Source organism: Anolis sagrei, chromosome 6, assembly GCF_037176765.1.
Source record: "Anolis sagrei isolate rAnoSag1 chromosome 6, rAnoSag1.mat, whole genome shotgun sequence".
In the NCBI taxonomy this organism is placed as follows: domain Eukaryota; kingdom Metazoa; phylum Chordata; class Lepidosauria; order Squamata; family Dactyloidae; genus Anolis; species Anolis sagrei.
The window spans coordinates 113,837,810-113,857,624 of record NC_090026.1 but is presented as its reverse complement, the minus strand read 5'-3'; the positions used below and the strand labels follow the sequence as shown (position 1 = coordinate 113,857,624).

General features: G+C 37.2%; 1 protein-coding gene across 13 annotated transcripts in view; it reads left to right on the top strand.

The window, feature by feature from the left end:
* The window catches only part of PARD3 (par-3 family cell polarity regulator), a 620,400-nt gene that overhangs the window by 160,801 nt on the left and 439,784 nt on the right, over positions 1 to 19,815 (top strand). For 6 of the 13 annotated variants that reach the window (XM_060782524.2, XM_060782530.2, XM_060782527.2 and 3 more), the window contains exon 3: positions 10,903 to 10,941. The exons of the other annotated variants lie outside the window; for them this stretch is intronic. In XM_060782524.2, the coding sequence (XP_060638507.2) occupies positions 10,903 to 10,941 (39 nt within the window). The remainder of the gene's footprint in view (positions 1 to 10,902; positions 10,942 to 19,815) is intronic. 13 annotated transcript variants of the gene reach the window in all.

Here is a 19,815-nt window from a genome sequence, read left to right as displayed (position 1 = left end):
TTCTGTCTGTATGGTAAGGCAATCTGGTGCTTGGACTGCCAAGTAATGCTAGCTGCTGTTGGCTACGTTTCAGAGGATGACAATGACAAACCAGATTTGAGTATCCTTTACCTAAGAATATTCCATGAAATCCATGGGGTCATAATAAGTTTCTTATTTATTTATTTATAGCTTTTATAACCCGGTCTTCTCGACCTCTGAGGAGGGACTCAGGCCGGCTAACAACAGAGAATCAAGATACAAATAAACTAAAGCATAATAACATCATAGTACATTAATACATTAAAACACATTAAAATACGATCAAGAATTACATAAAGCCAATTTGTCAAGGTAAATCACAAATTCACCACCATCCCCCTTGTGGTCAACAGTTATTGATTCGATCATCAATCTGAGAATGCTAAGTTCCAGAGCCAAGATTTTACCATCTTTCTGAAAGTCAGGAGAGAGGGGGCAGATCTGTCATGAAAGTGAATACACAAGCAAACAATTCTTACAACCCTGTAAAATAAAACCATATAATTGGTTGTCCACATCTCCAGTTTGATTATCTACAGATTTGATTAAATTGTTTTCTCTAGTACCTCCAGTGCTGCTATGGATATTGACTATAGAATCATACTGAAGACCTAACAATTCTTAGAGAAAACACTTTTCAAGAAATCTCTAGATTTTTCATTGGAATTCTCTGATTAATTTCAGCCAAAGTTGACCATTGATTAATGCTAGAGAATCTACAGATTCCTAGAGAGGTATTTTTCTCAAATTAAAAATTAGTAATTTATTGAGTTGTTGTAGGTTTTTTCAGGCTATATGGCCATGTTCTAGAGGCATTCTCTCCTGACGTTTCGCCTGCATCTATGGCAAGCAACCTCAGAGGTAGTGAGGTCTGTTGGAACTAGGGAAGTGGGTTTATATATCTGTGGAATGACAACCCACTTAGCTAGTTCCAACAGACCTCGCTACCTCTAAGGATGCTTGCCATAGATGCAGGCAAAACGTTAGGAGAGAATGCCTCTAGAACATGGCCATATAGCCCGAAAAAACCTACAACAACCCAGTGATTCCGGCCATGAAAGCCTTCGACAATTTATTTATTTATAGTTTTTAACTCTTGTGTGGGTCTGGTGTTATTAACCCCAGTGAATGTGAAGGGCTGACTGCAGTTATTTCCTCCTCCATCGTATTACAGATTGGGAAATGCATTGCAACTGGGTAGATGGTGAGACCTTCCTACGGCCGCTTGCTGCGGTCATGGAGAAACTGATGCTTAGATGCTTGGTTGGTAGCATATGCTCTCTGTCATTATGCTGTACCTCCATGCATTTAGCCATTTATGAACCCCAGAGATTTTTAAACTAGTGTGAGGAATCTCTTTTAATATTTGTGGGACAAAGTCAGTTTTAGAGATGTTCTTGGGGAATGCATTCCATAGTGGGTACTTCCAAGGCAAAAAAAACAGCTTCAAAACATTAATGTTTTGGCTTAAAATCTCATACCGACGATGGTTAAGTCTTATTGCAAAAATATCCAGAAGTTGGGAAAACATTCTAATTAAGGATAGGACATGCCCATTTCGGGAGTTTCATAGAACCTGGGTGTGGTCCAACATCTTGAAGTTTCTTACCTCTATTTTAAAAATAGATGGAGAATCCCTTGAGGACAACAACTGCCGAGATGGGAAAATCTTGTGAAAATTCAGTTCCAAGCCAATTTGGAACTGAAAAACAGATGGAATAACTATCATTTGATGGTGTCTTGAAAAGAAAATTTCTCAATCTGGTTATGTTTACATGGCTATTTAATACAGTCCATCCTTAATCTGTTTAAATAAAAGCAGAAGCTGGTGTTCAGAAGTCAGTTATGAAGCACTCTGCTTTTGGTTTTTCATTAGTATTCACAGCTCCATCAGACTGCAGTTCAAACTCTTGCTCTTGTTTTTGTCACAGAAGATGATGGAGAAAGGTTGCTTAGAAACACTTAGCCACACTCTCAATGGGAATTATCAATCTGTTCTGTGTATTCACCTCCACATGCAGTGGAGAAAATTGAGTTTAACTGCTGACAGTGTTAATTGATTGCAAGTTGTTTTAGCACGAATATTATGTCTCATCCCAGATTTTCTTTTTATTAATTAAATCTAGGGACAAACATATAGCAATAGTATTTGCAAACTATTTTAAAGATCAGTTTCAGGTTAAATATCTTTAATTTTGATTTGATTTTCTTCTCTCCTTGTGAACTCTCTTGACTTCGTTAATATGAGTCTTTCATTAACACATGCGTACAAATGTATATTGTTTGAAACCATATGTTTCTGGCTTCTACTGGAAATCCTAATACAAGCACTGCTGAAGTGCGTGAAAGAACCCCATCCATTGGCAATGAAATGATTGTTGTCTTTGCAAAATCTCAGGGCAGCAATTAAGTTTATTTCATGTCTCAAGATACATATAGCAATGGGACTCCTCCTCCCATAAATAAATGAGTGGATAATGGGTGTTGCATGTGGTTTTTTGGACTTAGTTCCTGTAATTGAGACAGTTTGGGACTATTTTTGAGGACCTGCAACACTTTGAGTGATCACCTTTACACAAAAGGAAACTCTAAGATATATTTAAATATGGGAGAATTTCTCTTCTAGCAGATATCTCTCTCTTCTAAAACAAAGATCTGTTTTAACAGAGAATCTCAGATTTGTGAAAGCATAGAAGTCACTTACAGTTTCATTTGAAGAATGCTGGGGTTGAAAACAAAATTGCCCTTTCCTAAGATAAGAGAAGAAGCTCTGACTTCTCTGTATTGATGGGGATATGAAAGTGAAATGGATGAGGTCAGATTTGGCAATCTCACGCTCTTAAAAAAGGTCATATAAAAAGGTCCTAGGTTCTCAGCCCCACGAGCTTCTGCAGGCCCCTTCAGATCACCCTACAAATTTGATTAGCATGTCCTTTATTCCATCGTCTCTAAGTCATTGATACAGATGTTGAATAGTACTGACCCCACGATAAAACTTTGTGGCATCCCATTAGTCACTTCTCTCCATGATAAAAACAAGAAATTGGTAAGCAGCTTTTGGGCTAAGTGAGTCAACAAATTACAAATTCTTTTTCTAGCCTGGATTTTCAGATGTCTTAACAAAGGACTAAGAGGACGAGACGGGATAAAATAACATACGTGGCTGTGTTTGGTATTCCTATGATCAAAGTTGAAATGATCTGGTAGAGCTGATTTTACTTGCCAAATGATGAGCTGATGCTACTTGCTGAATTAGCAGTGTAGTTTTTGATTCATTAGATGATGTATAATATACTTTAAAAAGCTTATCCTTTGTGATAGTTTTTAGCTGTCTGAGTATTGACCCTGGCACAGGGAAAATGTTAATAAATGATAACATTATTAAGCTTTTGCTGTGCTTTTGTGGAATCCGAGATGCCAAAGATGTTGATTAAAAACAGGCATGTGTTGTTAATGAGTAATTCCACAGCATAAATATTATATATAAACTCCATCAGAGCTAGCATGACCTGCACACACAACATTTCTTGTGTCTATGGAGACTGCATGTTAATGGAAGACGTATTTTTTTAAAGGATGCCAATTGTATGTTGTTAAGAAAATCCTTTCCAAGCTCCTATAGCACTACGTATCATTAAGTGTTTAGGAAAGCAGTCGCAATTTCGCTTAGAGGCTATCTTTAGAGATTAAATTTGAAGCAGGTAAAGACTTTAGTTGTAGACATCTGGAGCTTATTTTAAGAAACTTTTTTCCTTCTACTATAGCAATGCTGTTAGAGCTGGTAAAAAGGAACAATTTGGGATCCAATTCAAATACTCTTCAGTCTGTTCAAAGGAGTGTGTGTATTTATGCATTCATAGCATTTCTATTCTGGAAAAGGATCTAAGTGGGGCTTAACAAATCAGTGAAAGAAGTCAAGATTGTAAACTTGCATCAGGCTTACAATCTAGAAATGAAACATAGAAAAGAAAAGAAAAAGAATGAAGTGAGGAAAAAAAAAACAAGTAGAATACCAACTTCCATCCAGAAGAGTTTATGGCCCCTAATGAATAGTCTTTTGGATGCTGGAAAACATTTTACTAATAAATAGTTAAATGCTGCTGTGGGAGATGAGGTTGAGAAAAAAGACCAGCTTTTAATAGAATGCCTGCAGGCCTTCTTGGCAGTATGTAAACATATATTATGATGTTCATTAACCCAACAATAATTGATGCTCATGAATATGATTTCATTCTTCCAAGAAGTGGTGATGATGGCACACTTAGCTTTAAAAGGGGATGCTAGACATATTCAGGGTGCGTACGGCTATTAAGTAACTACTATTCATGATGTCTGTTGTATATTTCTCCATACATCAGGGCCAGCATGACTTTAAATGACTGGGAAACAGAAGTCGAATGGGATATTGCCCACATGTCTGGTTGGTCACTGTGGGAAACAGAAAGCTGGGCTTAGGTATCTGGGTCAAATCCATTCAGGGCTTTTCTTACATTCTTAATTCCTTTTCCCAAGCTGCCCCGAAAATATTTAGCAGCAGGCTTAATATCAGATTCAACAGAAGTCTTGTTTTCTTTCCTGAAAAATCTTTAGGAATACAGTTATTCCAGCAAATTTCTTAGGAATGGATGGAGGTTTGAAGGGCAATACCAAAATCTCCACACTGCTTTGTCATATATACCATAAGGAGTAGCACAAATGGAAACACTCTGTATACAAACATACAGATTTTTTGATAGGCGCTTTGGTATCTTTAGGTGGGTTATCAATACGTCTATCTCCTGTTTCGTTTCTTGTGAGACCACAGGTCTTTTAGATGTATGCCAACAATTTAAATGGCTGAACATTTGCTGCATAAGTTCAATACTGTTTATAAAGATAAGAGTTTTAAAATACTGTAATTTCAGAACACTTTCAATGTATCATATTTTGTTTCCTAATCTGACCTGAAGGGGGTTGAGAATTTAGATAGATCGCTATACACCAGAAAGAAAATCTAAGTTCTAGCCAAGTCTGAATGTGGCTATACATGAGCTGTGTGAAAATGTATATGGCGTACATTAAATAGTCCCTCAGATTTTAAGTAACACAGATTTATATTACAGGTGGAAATATTTGTGGTATAGATAGGAATCTTGGTGATAAAAGCCTTCAGAGGATGTCATAAACTGCCAATCTTCATCAACAGCAGTTTGCAGTATGTTAGCCTCCTAAATTAACAGTTATTAAAATACATTTATTAGAACATAATTCAGTTTTATGTACTCATCATAAATGACTTATTAAAATGTGAAGCCAGAACTGTAAGAAATTTAGTCATTAGGCTTGGGCTTGGATCAGTTTGATCCAAAGTGATTTGTAATATTCAGTAGCCTATTTCATGTAATCCCCTGAAAACAGAATGGGGAGGAGGGAACCAAAAAGCTGGGCAAAATGGATCAAGAGAGATAAATGTATTGGCTATTGAAGAGGATGGAGTTAAGTTTGCATTATACATGAGGCAGGGGTCTACTGTGGGGCTCCTGGAAAAGATCCTGCAGTGTCTTTTCTTTCTCCCCAGCAGTGGAAAAGATCCGTAGGCCCCTCCTCCAGACAGGGCCCTGCTGGGAACTCGCTTTCCCAGCAGCACTTGCATGGTACGGGCCTTAAAAAGTCTCTGAGTTCCTCTCGGACCATGACGTGTCCATGCACTGATTGGCTAAGACTGGACAACTAGCAACTACAATTCCCAGAACCCTCTCTTGCAGTTTGTCTTATGTAAAAAAAACGTTATGGTAAAAATTCTAAAAAATTAGGAGGTTGCTGAATTGCTCTGAAACTTGGCAGGCCTGCAGTTGTAATTGGGGTCTAAAACTGAGGTAGGTTTCATGTTGATAGGCTGTAAAATGTCTTAAGATTGAGCATATAAAGTTACCCATTGTAACTTTATCAAATGAAACTGCAACACTCCTCCCGATTCAAGTAACTTCCTGGTAAACAGCCAAAAATGGAATGTTTTTTGGCTGAAATTCACCAAAAATGAATTAAGTTACAAGTGAATTCTATGCTAGTAGAGATTCTGTTAGGTAGGCATGAGTTTGTGAAGTCTGTGCATTTCAAATTTTAGTGGTCTCTTTCATTTTTTTTATAGCTTAGGACCTTATTAGGAATCAAGGTGGCAGTCCTTTTGAGGCTTAATTTGTTAAGCCTTAATTTGTTATCAACCACAAAGCTACAATGATCTAACATGAGTGATCTTTATTTTTTCCTTTGACAAGTTGTTTTAAAGAAATATTGCCTGTGGTTTGAGGAATCAGTGGCTACGATTATTGTTGAGCTAATGAACATGATAATAACATACATTAACATATTGCAAAATGTCTTACAGGCATTCTACTGAATGCTGATCATTTGTTCCAACCCTGCCCCCCATAGCAGCAGTAAGAGTATGAATGCTTTCAAGCACCGAAAGGACTATTCATTATGGACCGGGAATATCATTAAACTAGAAAGCATTGCTTTATTAAAATTTATATAGACTTTTCATACTGATGAAAAAAAAATCTTAATGCAGTTGCATTGAAACCGAGTGGGCATGCCCATTTGTAGTTTCCTGATTTCTCCCATTTTTAGGAGGAAAGAAGTGTTTGATAATCCGCTGCGAATCACAAGTAGAAATCATGGCTTGCTAGGATACTCAAATCAAGAAATATAAATGTTCCCTGTCCACTTTTATCCAGCTGTAGTCCTGAAACTGGAAGGGACAAAAAGTGGACTCTTGATCTTTGCTTCTCTGTTCATGTGGAATAAAAAAAAATGATTAACATAAAATATGACTTAGCATGACATCCATATACAACCAATATCTCTATAGGTTTGTGGATGTTTCCATTAGTACACAATTTGAAGTACCTCCCTTCCCCCACGTATTTTAACAACATCCTCGACTGTTATTTTTACATTTCCATAGAGGATAGCAATAGATATTTTGAGCAATGATTAATCAATTTGCCACAAGGAAATGGGAAATTATTGTTTCCATTCGATGTTTGATGTTTTTGTCTTATGTCTGTTATAACAGGCTGTGTTTTTTAAATTTTAATTTTAGTTAAGTTATAATTTGTGTTTACATGTTGGGTTGTTTAAATTTTTTTTAGTATAGATAGATGTATTGTTGTTGTATTTGGGCATTGAATGTTTGCTTTTTATGTTTGGAATCTGCTCTGAGTCCCTTCGGGGAGATAGAGCAGAATATAAATAAAATTTTATTATTGTTATTATTATTATTAGCATCAAAATAACAAATTATGATTTTTCAGTGTTGGTAGAGAAAGGGACATGCTGTCTTCCTAATATAAGATTTTCTTCACTGTCTTCCTAGATATTGATATGAGCTACAGGAGTTCTCTTAACCCTTATGGAGATTCAATGAGCTTAACTGATCCTATTACTTGCCATTACTTAAAATAAAATTTGATCTTTTCTTTGCCTTGCTAGTCTGTTGCCCTTATGTTCCAAGCAATTCACAACAGTTTTACATTTTTATTTTTTGTTGCATTCATAGTCCACCTTTCCTTCAGTGAGTTCCAGCTTTCCTCATTCCATTTAATTATTTTCAGATGAACCCTGGGAGATGGAGTAAGCTGAGAAATAGTGACTGGCTGAGATCATCTTGGGAGTTTCATGTTTGTTTGGGTATTTGAAACTCGATTTCCCCAGTTTTACCTAAACTTGATAACTCCCGAACATTTCAGATAATTGTCTCCTGAACATCTCAGATCATGGGAATGAAGGCCTTGAATTCCCTTGTAGTAATAGTAGTTATTGTTGCTGTCATTGACATAATAATTATGATCAGTTTATTTCTGAAATTTTTCATAATAGCTGCTGAACCAGCAGCTTTTTAAAAATGTCCTGAGAAAATCTTCTATAATTAGAACTCTGAGATGTTCCATCCTATGACATATGCTTCGTCCACATGTAATTTGAAGTATAGCAACTCAGAAACAACGTTGGAAACAGTGACCAGTGAAAATGGTTAAAAATATAATAAAATGTGAATTCATAGTAAAATAATAATCCTAAACTGACCTGTTCCAGCAACAGTTACATGCTTGGATGTAACCTTATTAAGACCATTAATCTATTCTAATTATTGGATACAGAAATCTATTCTACTCATGTAGTAACTACCATCTTCCCTAATTAAGGCAGTTGAGTGCTTTTAACCTTGATTTAATTACTTTGGGGGATTTTAAAAATAGGCTGCCTTTGCTCTGGTTTTTTTTTTACACAATCTCTAAAATATGTGAATTGAGGAGGAAACTAGCCATCTTGGTCACATGCAACAAGACTTTGATGACCTGTTTGTTGTAGACAAGGTTTCCTTGGTGATACTGGAGGAGTATCAAAACATCTGGACACAGAATCAATTGCTCCACTATCTTTTTAGCAATTTACTGGCTATAGTATATGACATTTTTATACCTTAAGTGTTTCTGGTCACCATTGACCCCTATTCTAATTAAGCCAATTAAAACAAGAATGACTGTGGAAACTGTTGGCTGAAGCAAACAAGAATGCTAAATATATGTACAATATGAGGTCTGTCCTTAGACAGGTTACAATCTAGATCTGAATGTATTGGGAAGTGGGATGAAACAGATTGATCTGTTTGTCATTCCTACTAACTACTTACCACCTTCCATCCTTCTCCCCCCCCCCCTCCGTGTTTGTGTGTATGTATGTATAATATTGCATAATTGAATCAAGCTGCTGCCTATTTGATAAGCCAACACTTAGACTAAATTAGACTGAGTGCATGAACGCTGCCATTTAAATCTTTACTTAAACTAATTAATAAGTAGGAGTAAGTACTCCACAGGAGGTCAGCCTCAGGCCTGTTTTGAAAAAGTATGATGGGAACTACAATTTAATTGTGAGAAAAATGTATCTCTATTAAAATGCAATACCGAGGAGCACACATGTGGGAATTAGTTGTACTATAACAGTGTGAGGGAATGCTGCAAATTGCTACAACCCCATTATATAATGCAGCCTTATTTTAGAATTGTTGATACATTGGCCACTATTCAAAGTACTGCAGGAACCTCACCTAAGGGGTTATTTCCAGTTGGACTTCTGATTTTTTTTTTTAAAATCAGGACAGAAAGCTTTTGCATGCTTTGTTTTTCCATTTCAGGGTACAAAAGTAGCTGGTCATAAGATTCAGGAAGCAGTTGGTGTGTGCATGTATTGAAACACCACAATTTTGTTGAGATAATGAATCAAACTTTTGGTCTTTATATTTATTTATTTACAGTATTTATATTCCACCCTTCTCACCCTGAAGGGGACTCAGGGCAGATCACAGACCATACATATATGGCAAACATTCAGTGCCCTTTTATATAGACACGACAGACAATTGTACATAGAAAGAGGTATATATAGGCTTTTGTACATCTTCAGTATCTCGGAGGCGTGTGCTCAGTTCCAGACACGAGGGGGTGCTGTCGCTCCATCTCCCTGCTGAAGATTCGTAAACTTCCTCCTTTTTTGGTCAGATCGCACAGCATTTCCTGACATTTTTCCTTTTGGGGGTGCTTTAAAATACCTCCCCCACTTTTAAGCGGTACCTATTTATCAACTCACATTTTTTGCTTTGGAACCGCTAGGTTGGTGGAAGCTGGGCTAAAGGCCAGGAGCTCACCCTGGAAGAGCTTTGAACTGTCAACCTTGAATTAACAAGATTTACTGCAGCTGGAGGTTTTTTTTGAACCTGCTGTGCTAAAGCCTCTACTGACTGAGTTGCTCACAGTTTCAGGCCTTGGAAGTCTTTCCTAACCCTGCCTAGAAATGCCTAGGATTGAGTATGTAATCACTTGCATCTGACCTTTGTGTTTGAACTAATGCCCTCAATTAAAAACTACTGTATATACGGTAGAGTCTTGCTTATCCACCAGCAACGGGCCGGCAGAACATTGGATAAGCGAAAATGTTGAATAATAAAGAGGGATTAAGGAAAAACCTATTAAATTATGTCATGATTTTACAAATTAAGCACCAAAACATCATGTTTTCCAACAAATTGACAGGAAAAGCTGTTCAATACACAGTAACTTTATGTAGTAATTACTGTATTTATGAATTTAGCACCAAAACATTGCAATGTATTGAAACAGTTGTGGATCCAGCCAGGAGGTAGACTGTGTTGGATAATACAGAACATTGGATGAGCGAAGTTTGGATAAGCAAGACTCTACTATACTCATGTATAAATTGAGGGCAGATTTGGGGGTCAAAATTCTGAATTTTGATATGACCCATAAATAAGTTGAGGGTAATTCTACAGAGAAGAGAAAGTCCCAGCATCATCTCAGCCATGTTTGGTTTCCATTGTCATTTTCTTACTCAAGCAAGGAACTGGATGAGTCAACCCAAGTTTTTGGGGGATATTTTTTTTTACTAAAAATTCTAGACTTATACACAGATATATAGGGTATAGCATACCTTTCCTTATAATTTCTTATAGAAGTTCAAATAATGGTAAGATTCGAAGAATAACAGTTAATGAGACATGGTAGGTTGTAAGTTCTGATAACTATTGTGGGGCAGGTTAAGGCCCAAAGAAATTGTGAGGGCTTAGCTGCATGCATGCATGTTCAGTGGTATGTCCCTCAGAATATAAAATAAAATAAAATAAATATAAAGAATGAAAATGAGACACTGAAAAACGAACTGTGGCAAGCACAACAGCAGAGCTGAATCAACAGCTTGTTAGCCTTCATTTGGCCATAGCCCACCATGTTTAATGGAGTCACCACTGGAATGTTGAGTATGGCAGATACAGAGGAATCTATAAGATGCTTGTTTAACAATTGCTCTTGTCTATTGGTTTGTTAGTGCTGCTCATTTGTCCAGAGATGGTTTTGTTGGACTAAGGTAAGAATTTTATTTTGTAATGACATTTGTGATCCTCGTTCCATCAAATCCTCATATTGACCAAAACACACCCTGTGTGTCACATAATGTGTGTGTCTGTGCATAAATAGCAATATCATCTGGTGTCTTGTCAGAGGGCCAGCAACATATCCTGGAGGGCATATTTGTTTTGTTTCAGTTTCCTGGGTGTTGATCACTGAGTGTGGGGACAAAACCCTACATTTAGCTTATTCTATCCATAGTACAGTGACTGTGAACTGGTTCATAGCTGCTTACTGAAAGACAGGTTTTTCCAGTTCCAAGTCTTTTTTTGTCTTGCAGCCAACATGTGTTCATATAGTTTGTCAAGTCAACATGGTTTTTATCTAGCACCATTTTTCTAGTGTCACATTGAAATGACCCTACTATATTTGGCAGGAAAATGATAAATACTTATTTGGGGGAAGAAGCACGATCCATCAACTACTTGAGTGTGCATGTGTGTTCAGTTCACAACTTCTGACAGCTGTAACATGGGTTTCCAGGTTCAGTGCTTCCTGCTTTTTGTTTGTCATTTCTTAAATAGCCATCCTGTAACCCATTTCCAGCTGTTTATGGGGAAAGTGGACTTAAATAGCAGATAGTTATAATGAGCCACCTTTAGCCTGAAAAGAAAACAATGTTCTCTATTCCTGGAACTCTGTTAATGGCTTGGGAAGTGGTCTTCTTCCTTTTTTTGAAATGTGTGCTTTTGCACGTCCTTATTTCCATTAAGCATTGTAAACACTGTGGGGGAATTGCTTAATCTAAAATTATGTGACAGCCATGTGCTTTTTTCTTAAAGAGAGCTAGAAAAACTGGCCAACTGGTTTTAGAGATGTGAAATGTAATGTATGCCTAGTTTTTTTTTTGCAAGCAGTTGATTCAGCAATAACAGCAATCATTTGAAGGCCATTAACGTTTCCATTCAGATTTGCATGCTGCTGTTGCTACTCCTTCTCCTCTTCCTCCTTCTCTTCTTCGTATTCTCAGAAATTAAAAGTTATGGTAGTATGATTTAATCAATTAGTGTGGCCATCTTTGTACCACTAGACAGTTGGACAGATTCTATGAATATGTTTTTTGCATTTCTAAGATCACTATCATATAAATATCTAGTTGAATAAATCCCAACTTCTATTAAACTAGTCCTTCCCCTCCTTTCCCCTCCATCTTCTCCTTGTGATCTGGAGTATAAATTTGAGATGATCTGTATAGCTTTGACTTGCCAAATTATAAATTGTGCCATACATCTTGGTGGTAATGAAAGAATAATTGAACGGTTCTACAACTAGTTGGCCTCCTAGCCTAATTCTGTATCATTGTAATAGTTTTATATTGGTTGTTGGTTGTTGATGGTTTATGTTTTTATTATTTTTGGACAGTTTTGTTTTAATTTACTGTAATGCAGTGTATTTTACTGTGCTGTATTTTAATTCTGTTGACTGGGCCAAGTCCCCATGTAAGCTGCCCTGAGTCCCTTCGGGGAGACGGTGGTGAGAGATAAGAATAAAGTTATTATTACTACTACTACTGATGCTACTATTACTACTACTACTACTACTACTATTACTAGCCGTCCCCTGCCATGTGTTACTGTGGCTCAGGCTGGTGATCTGGAAAATAAAGTAATGAGAAAGTGCTGGTTTCCAATATATGTAATTTCTTTATGCTTGTGAGTAAATGGTATTTCTTGTTGTTTCTTTGTCAGTATTGATAATAGAAATTATCTAGTTTGCCTACTCTGGAACATGCAACAGATAATTGTCCTTCTTTAGGGGTCCCTCTCAAATCTATGATACTATATGTGTCATATACATATATATGTGTGTTTGTGAAACATATCTATCTATCTATATCTATAGCTGGATGACTCTTTGCTAAGAGGGCTTTGATTATGTTTTCTTGCCCTGGTAAAGGGAGTTGGACTGGATGGTCTTAAGGCAGCATTTCTCAACCTGGGGGTCGGGACCATTGGGGGGGGTCACAAGGGGGTGTCAGAGGGGTCTCCAAAGACCACCAGAAAACACAGTATTTTCTGTTGGTCATGGGGGTTCTGTGTGGGAAGTTTGGCCCAATTCTATCATTGGTGGGGTTCAGAATACTTTGATTGTAGGTGAACTATAAATCCCAGTAACTACAACTCCCAAATGCCAAGGTCTGTTTTCTCCAAACTCTTCCTGTGTTAGTGCCAAGTTTGATCCAGATCTATCATTGTTTGAGTCCATAGTGCTCTCTGGATCTAGATGAACTACACCTCCAAAACTCAAGGTCAATGCCCAGCAAACTCTTTTAGTGTTTTTTTTTCTTGGTCATGGGAGTCCTGTGTGCCAAATTTGGTTCATTTCCATTGTTGGTAAAGTTCAGAATGTTCTTTGATTGCAGGTTAACGATAAATCCCAGCAACTACAACTCCCAAATGACAAAAATCAGCTTTTTTTTTAGTGATGGTCACTTCTTGGGGTAGTAGGTGTCTTGTGGCCAAATTTGGCAGCAATTCGTCCAGCGGATTTTGAGTTACGATGTCATTCAAAGTGAACAGAGCATAGATAGATAGATAGATTATTATTGGTAAAAAATAACTTACAGATTAACAATTGTAAGTTAACAAGCTGTTCAATATATCTCAATGCTGTTGAAAGAATTAAAGATGTCAGTAAAAATCAGGACAAGAAAAAAACATTTTGAAAGTCATAAAATTCTTTGTGCAGGCGTTTGGTGTAGTTCTTAAGTAGCAGCAACTTCTAAAAGTATATTGTCAGACCTTTTTGCCATGCATTTTATTCTCATATTCTAGATGTTGAATGCTTTGCTGCAGCCTTTCAACACCATTGAGTGTGTGCTGACTTTTCAAAATTATTATGTACATTGGCTCTTTACCATCCAGGATTAACTTTTCTGCATGCCACTGTATTTCGCCGAGAACATTGGCATTAGAAAGAGAGGGAAAAACAAAACTTTGCATGTGGCAGTAGCTGTTTACTACTAGCTCCTCATGTGAGAATTGTGAAGTAGATTTGAGCAGTTGTGTTGAGGGAAATACTGTTTGCATGTGTTACTAGCATCACAACCAATAGTGGCTCCTTTATTTTGTAGACCACTGGGGAGGGCAAATTTAGGATCTCAATGAACCAAATGATTTAGCCAGGATGGGAACCCCATCCTGAGACCAGAGAAAAGATCCTTGTTTTCGACAAAAACATCCTTCTGTCTGAGTTCTATAAGGACACCACTAGTGTGGTGTTGACTCCATGCTTTTTATAGCTGTTTTAATGAGAGTAGTCTGAAAACTCCCTGATGCTTTAAAATCCTCTTTAAAATGTTTCCTATGATAGATAATATGTGGTGTAAATTGAGACAGTGCAGGGGGATATGTCCTCACTGTGTTTCTGGCATGGTTGCTGCATGTGAGTGAAGGCAGTAGATGAATGATATGAAAATGCATCAACTTTGTTGCCAAATATTTTAAGAGCTTTAGCCAAGTATCTGAACTTTGGATGCCTTGCTGAGTTTCCCAGCGTTTCCGTGCTGCTATTTTAAAAAACTATTGCTATAAAATACAACAGTCAAGTCTTTAAAATATCAAGATGTTACAGAAGTTCACAATTTTATATTTGGGAAAGAGTGCCAATACTTGATTCCCAAGAAGGACAAATCAGGTTGCTATTTTCATGTATTTTTAATAATATATTCTTGGTGTTGACCAATCCCTCAGAAGTCTTTCTTAATTGATGTTGCAGCTGCTAAAATTGATGTAAAAGGATTTCTTGCTTGTTCCTCTAAACATCAAAGTAATTGTGTTATAAGATGACAAACTAAAGTTTAATGTTCAGGATTTGCTGAAAGGTTGCAAAAAAGAGAACAGGGTTAGGTGGCCAAATCTGTTATCTTTAGTGTCGTTTGGAAGCCCTATTATATCTCAAGCCAGTGCTCCCTTTCATATTTCGGACAATAGTGGTCAACTGTGAAGAGTACAAGGAGAGATCGTCTATGGAGAACTGCCACAAGAGCTCAAAAGTGGGCTGAAATAGAAGCAAGAACTGAATTGTGTTACTTCCACTTTTGACTGATTTTTCTTTTTCTTTTCAGTTTTGTGTTGGTTTGTGTGAGCTTCAAGGTATTTGCATAATGTGGGTGGATGGGACATGAAATCAGTGTGTTAATCTATTTAAGAGTTTGGGGCAAGTGAATCACACAGAAAAAATTGTAACAAATCTGGGGGCACCTGAGGCCTCATTTGGATGCATGCAGCTTGGATACATAAGGGACATAAGAGAGGCCTCCCACAGGATGGTAAGACATCCAGGCATCCCCTGGGCAACGTCCTTGCAGATGGCCAGTTCTCTCACACCAGAAGCGACTTGTAGTTTCTAAAGTTGCTTTTGATACGATTAAAAAAAAGCTTGCACACTATACTTTACTAACCCCATGTTTTAGGAGATACTTTGCTTGCTTTTATGATTGGTGGCACATGCTTTGGTGCTCTGTAGATGGTTTGTCTTTCACAAGTAGCCAAGGGAGAAGGAAAGTTGAACTGAACCAGGAATATCATGTAGGGAAAATGGCGGAGGGGTTAAAACTTTTTGTCATCCATTGATTCCCATTACAAATGGTATTCACAATCACTGAATATTTCCCCTAACCATTATTTGCCTCCAGGGCTCATCTCATAACAAAATTGCTTAGACCATATACTGTCATCATGAAACCAAATTGAAATAAGGGCAGGACGTGAAGTGAGGAGCCAAATGTTGCAGCAACAAGAGTGAAAACAGTGGGATCAGAGGTGTTGTGTTTGTACCTTGAACTCGACTGTTGACTTATGGTGACCCCCATGAAAGATTAAGCAAGATATGGTGTATGTAGGGTTTTTAATCCTGGAATGATAGTTTGATGTAGTTTGAGAAATTACAAAATAAACCAGTACAAATTGATCATAGTTTGGAAGAAAACGTTTTTTTTACTCTACTTCTATTAGAATTCCCCAGCCAGCATGGCCTTGGAGAGCGGTCATACAAAAAGTGAACTTTTCCACCCCAAAATTTAAGAATTTATCAGTTGACAATCCATTTTTTAAATACAGTGATCTACAGACATGAGAATAAAAAACAAAAATGAATGAGATGTTTCTTACTTTTTTTCTGGACAACAGTATGGAGTGAAATCAGGTCTATTATCAGGATTCTAAGTTAGCCTTGACATGTCATACTGATGTCTTCTTTTTGAAAACCTACATTTGATATCCATAGTATATGCAGTTTTATATGATGCATTGACATCTATTATTTGTACATTTGTATAACAAAATGCACTTTAAAAATAACAACAGAAAATAGTGTCAAGACTTCCCGGCCCTGTAGTTTTGGGGGTACTTTTTAAAGGAAATCATTTCAGTACTTTATATATTGGTTTCTATGTGTCTCATGATCCCCACTGATAAATTCATAGAGTTTGTCAAATGAGAAATGATAGGGAATATGACAGAAGTAGTAATAGAAAATGTTATGTATATGTCTCAGCCATGTAGCAATGTCTTCTGCTAGCTAAACATTTGTGAGTCTCAGTGTCTAAAGGCATTTTTTCAATTGTATTATCATACTCATTTGTAAGCAGTCATTTAATATATAAAGTAATGGAGTTGCTGAAGCCATCTTCTAGCTTATCATTGATACAGAACACATAATTCCTTGATCCAGTAGCCATCATTTCCTATAATGTAGATAGGAAAGCAATTCCATCACATCTAATGTTATCCGTTTTGTATGTAATAAGCAAGCATCAATCACTTGATCAGATGAGTGCACACACGGCTTTCTTCAGCATCTCGCTGGCACTGGCATCTTTCTTTTTCTTTTATAGACTAGTGTTGAGTCATATTCTCAAGGCTGTTTACTGAATGAATAAATTTCAAATGTTATTGCAAAAAAGTATAATGAACAGAAAGACCATTAGAATCATAATATATTAGCAAGCAAAAGGTTTAAAACTATATCTAAAAAGTTTGCTGCTTGGTGCAAGAAAGGACAATAAAGCACAGGCACAAGGGTCTTTGCGGAGAACAGTAAGAAACCACTTAAGGGGTCTTATTTTTGGTAAATCTCATGTGGATAGATAGGGTCATTTTTAGTAATGCTCAAAAATACCATAAGAACCCCTTATTCAGTGTGACTAACAAAGGATCAACCACCTCTAGAAGTATCTGAGGAAATGAAAAGAAGGAAGTTTGGAACAGATGGGCAGCTGGTGAATGGGAAGAAAAGAGACATGATAACTTTTCCTGGCCATGGGAATGGTTTTCGAGCCTCCTTTTTGTACTGAAACCTATATTTTCAAGCCATGGTCGACTACTTAAACTTAGTGGATTAAGTTTGTGTAGTCATCTACAATACTATCCACAGTTTCAGGTATCTATGAGAAATCTTGAAATGTATCTCTGTGAATGAGAGAGTGTATTGGTTTCAGTTTAATTTTTATGTTTAAAAAAGGAGTGTGATGTTTTGGAGAAAAGAGCTGAATTTTCAATTTAGAAATGGATATAATAGAGCAGTTCTCCAGCTTGGAAGGGGATGACCAGACTGACTTGGCATGCATCACGGAGACCTGATTGGATGAGAGCAGAGGAGTAAATTTTCCCCAACTCTGTCCCTTCATGGCCCAGCAGCAGGCAAGGCTAGGGCAATAGGGAGAAGGGTTGCAGTGGTCTGTCGGATACCCTGCCCCGCTAAAAGGATTACTCTGTCTACATCAGAGTGGGAGACCGGGACAGATTTGTGATTTTGTTGGTGTACCACCTCATTGACCAACGACTTCCCTAACTGAGCTGACAGGATTGATTTTGGGCATGGTCTTGGACTCTCCCAGACTTTTGGTGCTGGGAGACTTTAATATCCATGCTGGATCAACCCTTTTAGGTGCAATTCAGTACTTCATGTTCTCCATGACAACCATGGAGCTGTCCCAAGTGATAGCTGGCCCCACTCATAAGGCTGGATACACTCTTGATCTGGTGCTTTTCACAGAGAGCGAAGGGAGATAGAATCTGATGATGGAGGAACTTTCAGAATTGTAAATTTGACACTGGCCTATAGTTGTCTAAAACAGTGGGAATGAGGGAATGTTTTTTCAGAAGAGGTCTTACCACATCTTCTTTCTTTTTTAATGTTTTTATTGCAATAGTTTTACAGTGAAATAATTATATAAAAAGGGGGATAGGGTTGTATGTAGGAAAGGGGTAATTGAGGAAAACCGCTGGGTGGGATAAGGGACTGCGATGGGGGAAGCATTGGCCCTCAGATAAAAAGGGGAAGGAAGGGTGAGGCATTGGGGCAGGGAGGGGAGAGAAAAGCAAAAAGAGAAAAGAAGGGGAAAAGGCAAAAAAAGAGAAAAAGGAAAAAATCGAAAAGATGGCTGGAATCGATATTCCAATTTTCTTCATTGTGGTGCGATGCTGTCTCTTCAAAAATTTTTTGTCTATTTGCTCTTCCTCCTCATCCTCCTACTGGTGTTCATTTTGCTCACCACAGCTGTCTGCTTGCCAGATGTTTTCCTGCATTTACTCCATTCTGACAGCTAATTTAGCATTTCAGAGTTACATGCATCTTTTCTGGAGAGCAGCCAGCCTGAGTTGCATCATATTTTGTGGCCTCTACAGCAGTCCTCCATAATGACCAAGGGATGTGTGATTGGAACAACAATGGAAAGTACAGTAGAGTCTTGCTTATCCAACCTTCGCTCATCCAACGTTCTGTATTATCCAAAGCAGTCTGCCTCTCGCCCGGATCCAAAGCTATTTCAATACATTGCAATGTTTGGGTGCTAAATTCGTAAATGCAGTAATTACTACATAATGTTATGTATTGAACTGCTTTTTCTATCGATTTGTTGTGAAACATGATGTTTTGATGCTTAATTTGGAAAATCAACGTAATTTGATGTTTAATAGGCTTTTCCTTAATCCCTCCTTATTATCCAATATTTTTGCTTATCCAATGTTCTGCTGGCCCGTTTATGTTGGATAAGTGAGATTCTACTGTACTTTCTAAATGAAGGAAATTTCATTCCTGCAGATCAAAAGAAACAAAATATAAAAGTTTGTCTATGACTTGTTAAGTTTTCCTTTGGAGCTTAATTAGTGCAATGCATGAATTAACAAATGCGTAAATTACGTACAGACATTAATAAATCCAATTGGTGGACCCTTGAAGGAAATTTCATTGTCCGTTTTGGTTGTGGCAGTTAAAAAGTCTCTACATAGTACATATTCTCCTATTAGTCCTACTAATTGGTCTCTAGTTAGCGACCTTGGTTTGCTGCAACTTTTCCTTCTCACATTTCATTAGCACTCCCTGGAGGTATTGAGCAACCATAAAAAGCATTGAAGAGATTGTTTCATTAGAGTCAGAGTTGCCTTTGTTATTGCAGCACAAAAGTGGAATGACTGTTTAGAGAAAAACTTAGCAAAATGACTTTGCAACATACATTATGTACCCTTTTGGTGCCAAATGAAGACAACAGGAAATTAGGCAATGCAACTCCATTATCAGAAAAGTGACACAATACAATTGCAACAACATAGATTAGCAGATGCTGCAAATGGGTTACAAACATGCACCCAAAGTATACTCATTTAATCCAAGTTGAGTAGCTCTGCTTTGAAATGTTTGGGATTAGAAGTATTTCGGATTTTAGATTTCAGAATATCTGTATTTGCATGTATGTACATAATGTGATCTCTTGGAATTAGGACCCATGTCAGAAAATTAAATTTATATATGTTTCATATGCACCTTATATAAACAGTTTGAAGGAATTTTATACAATATTTTTGTGCATGTAAGAACATTTGTGTACATTGTC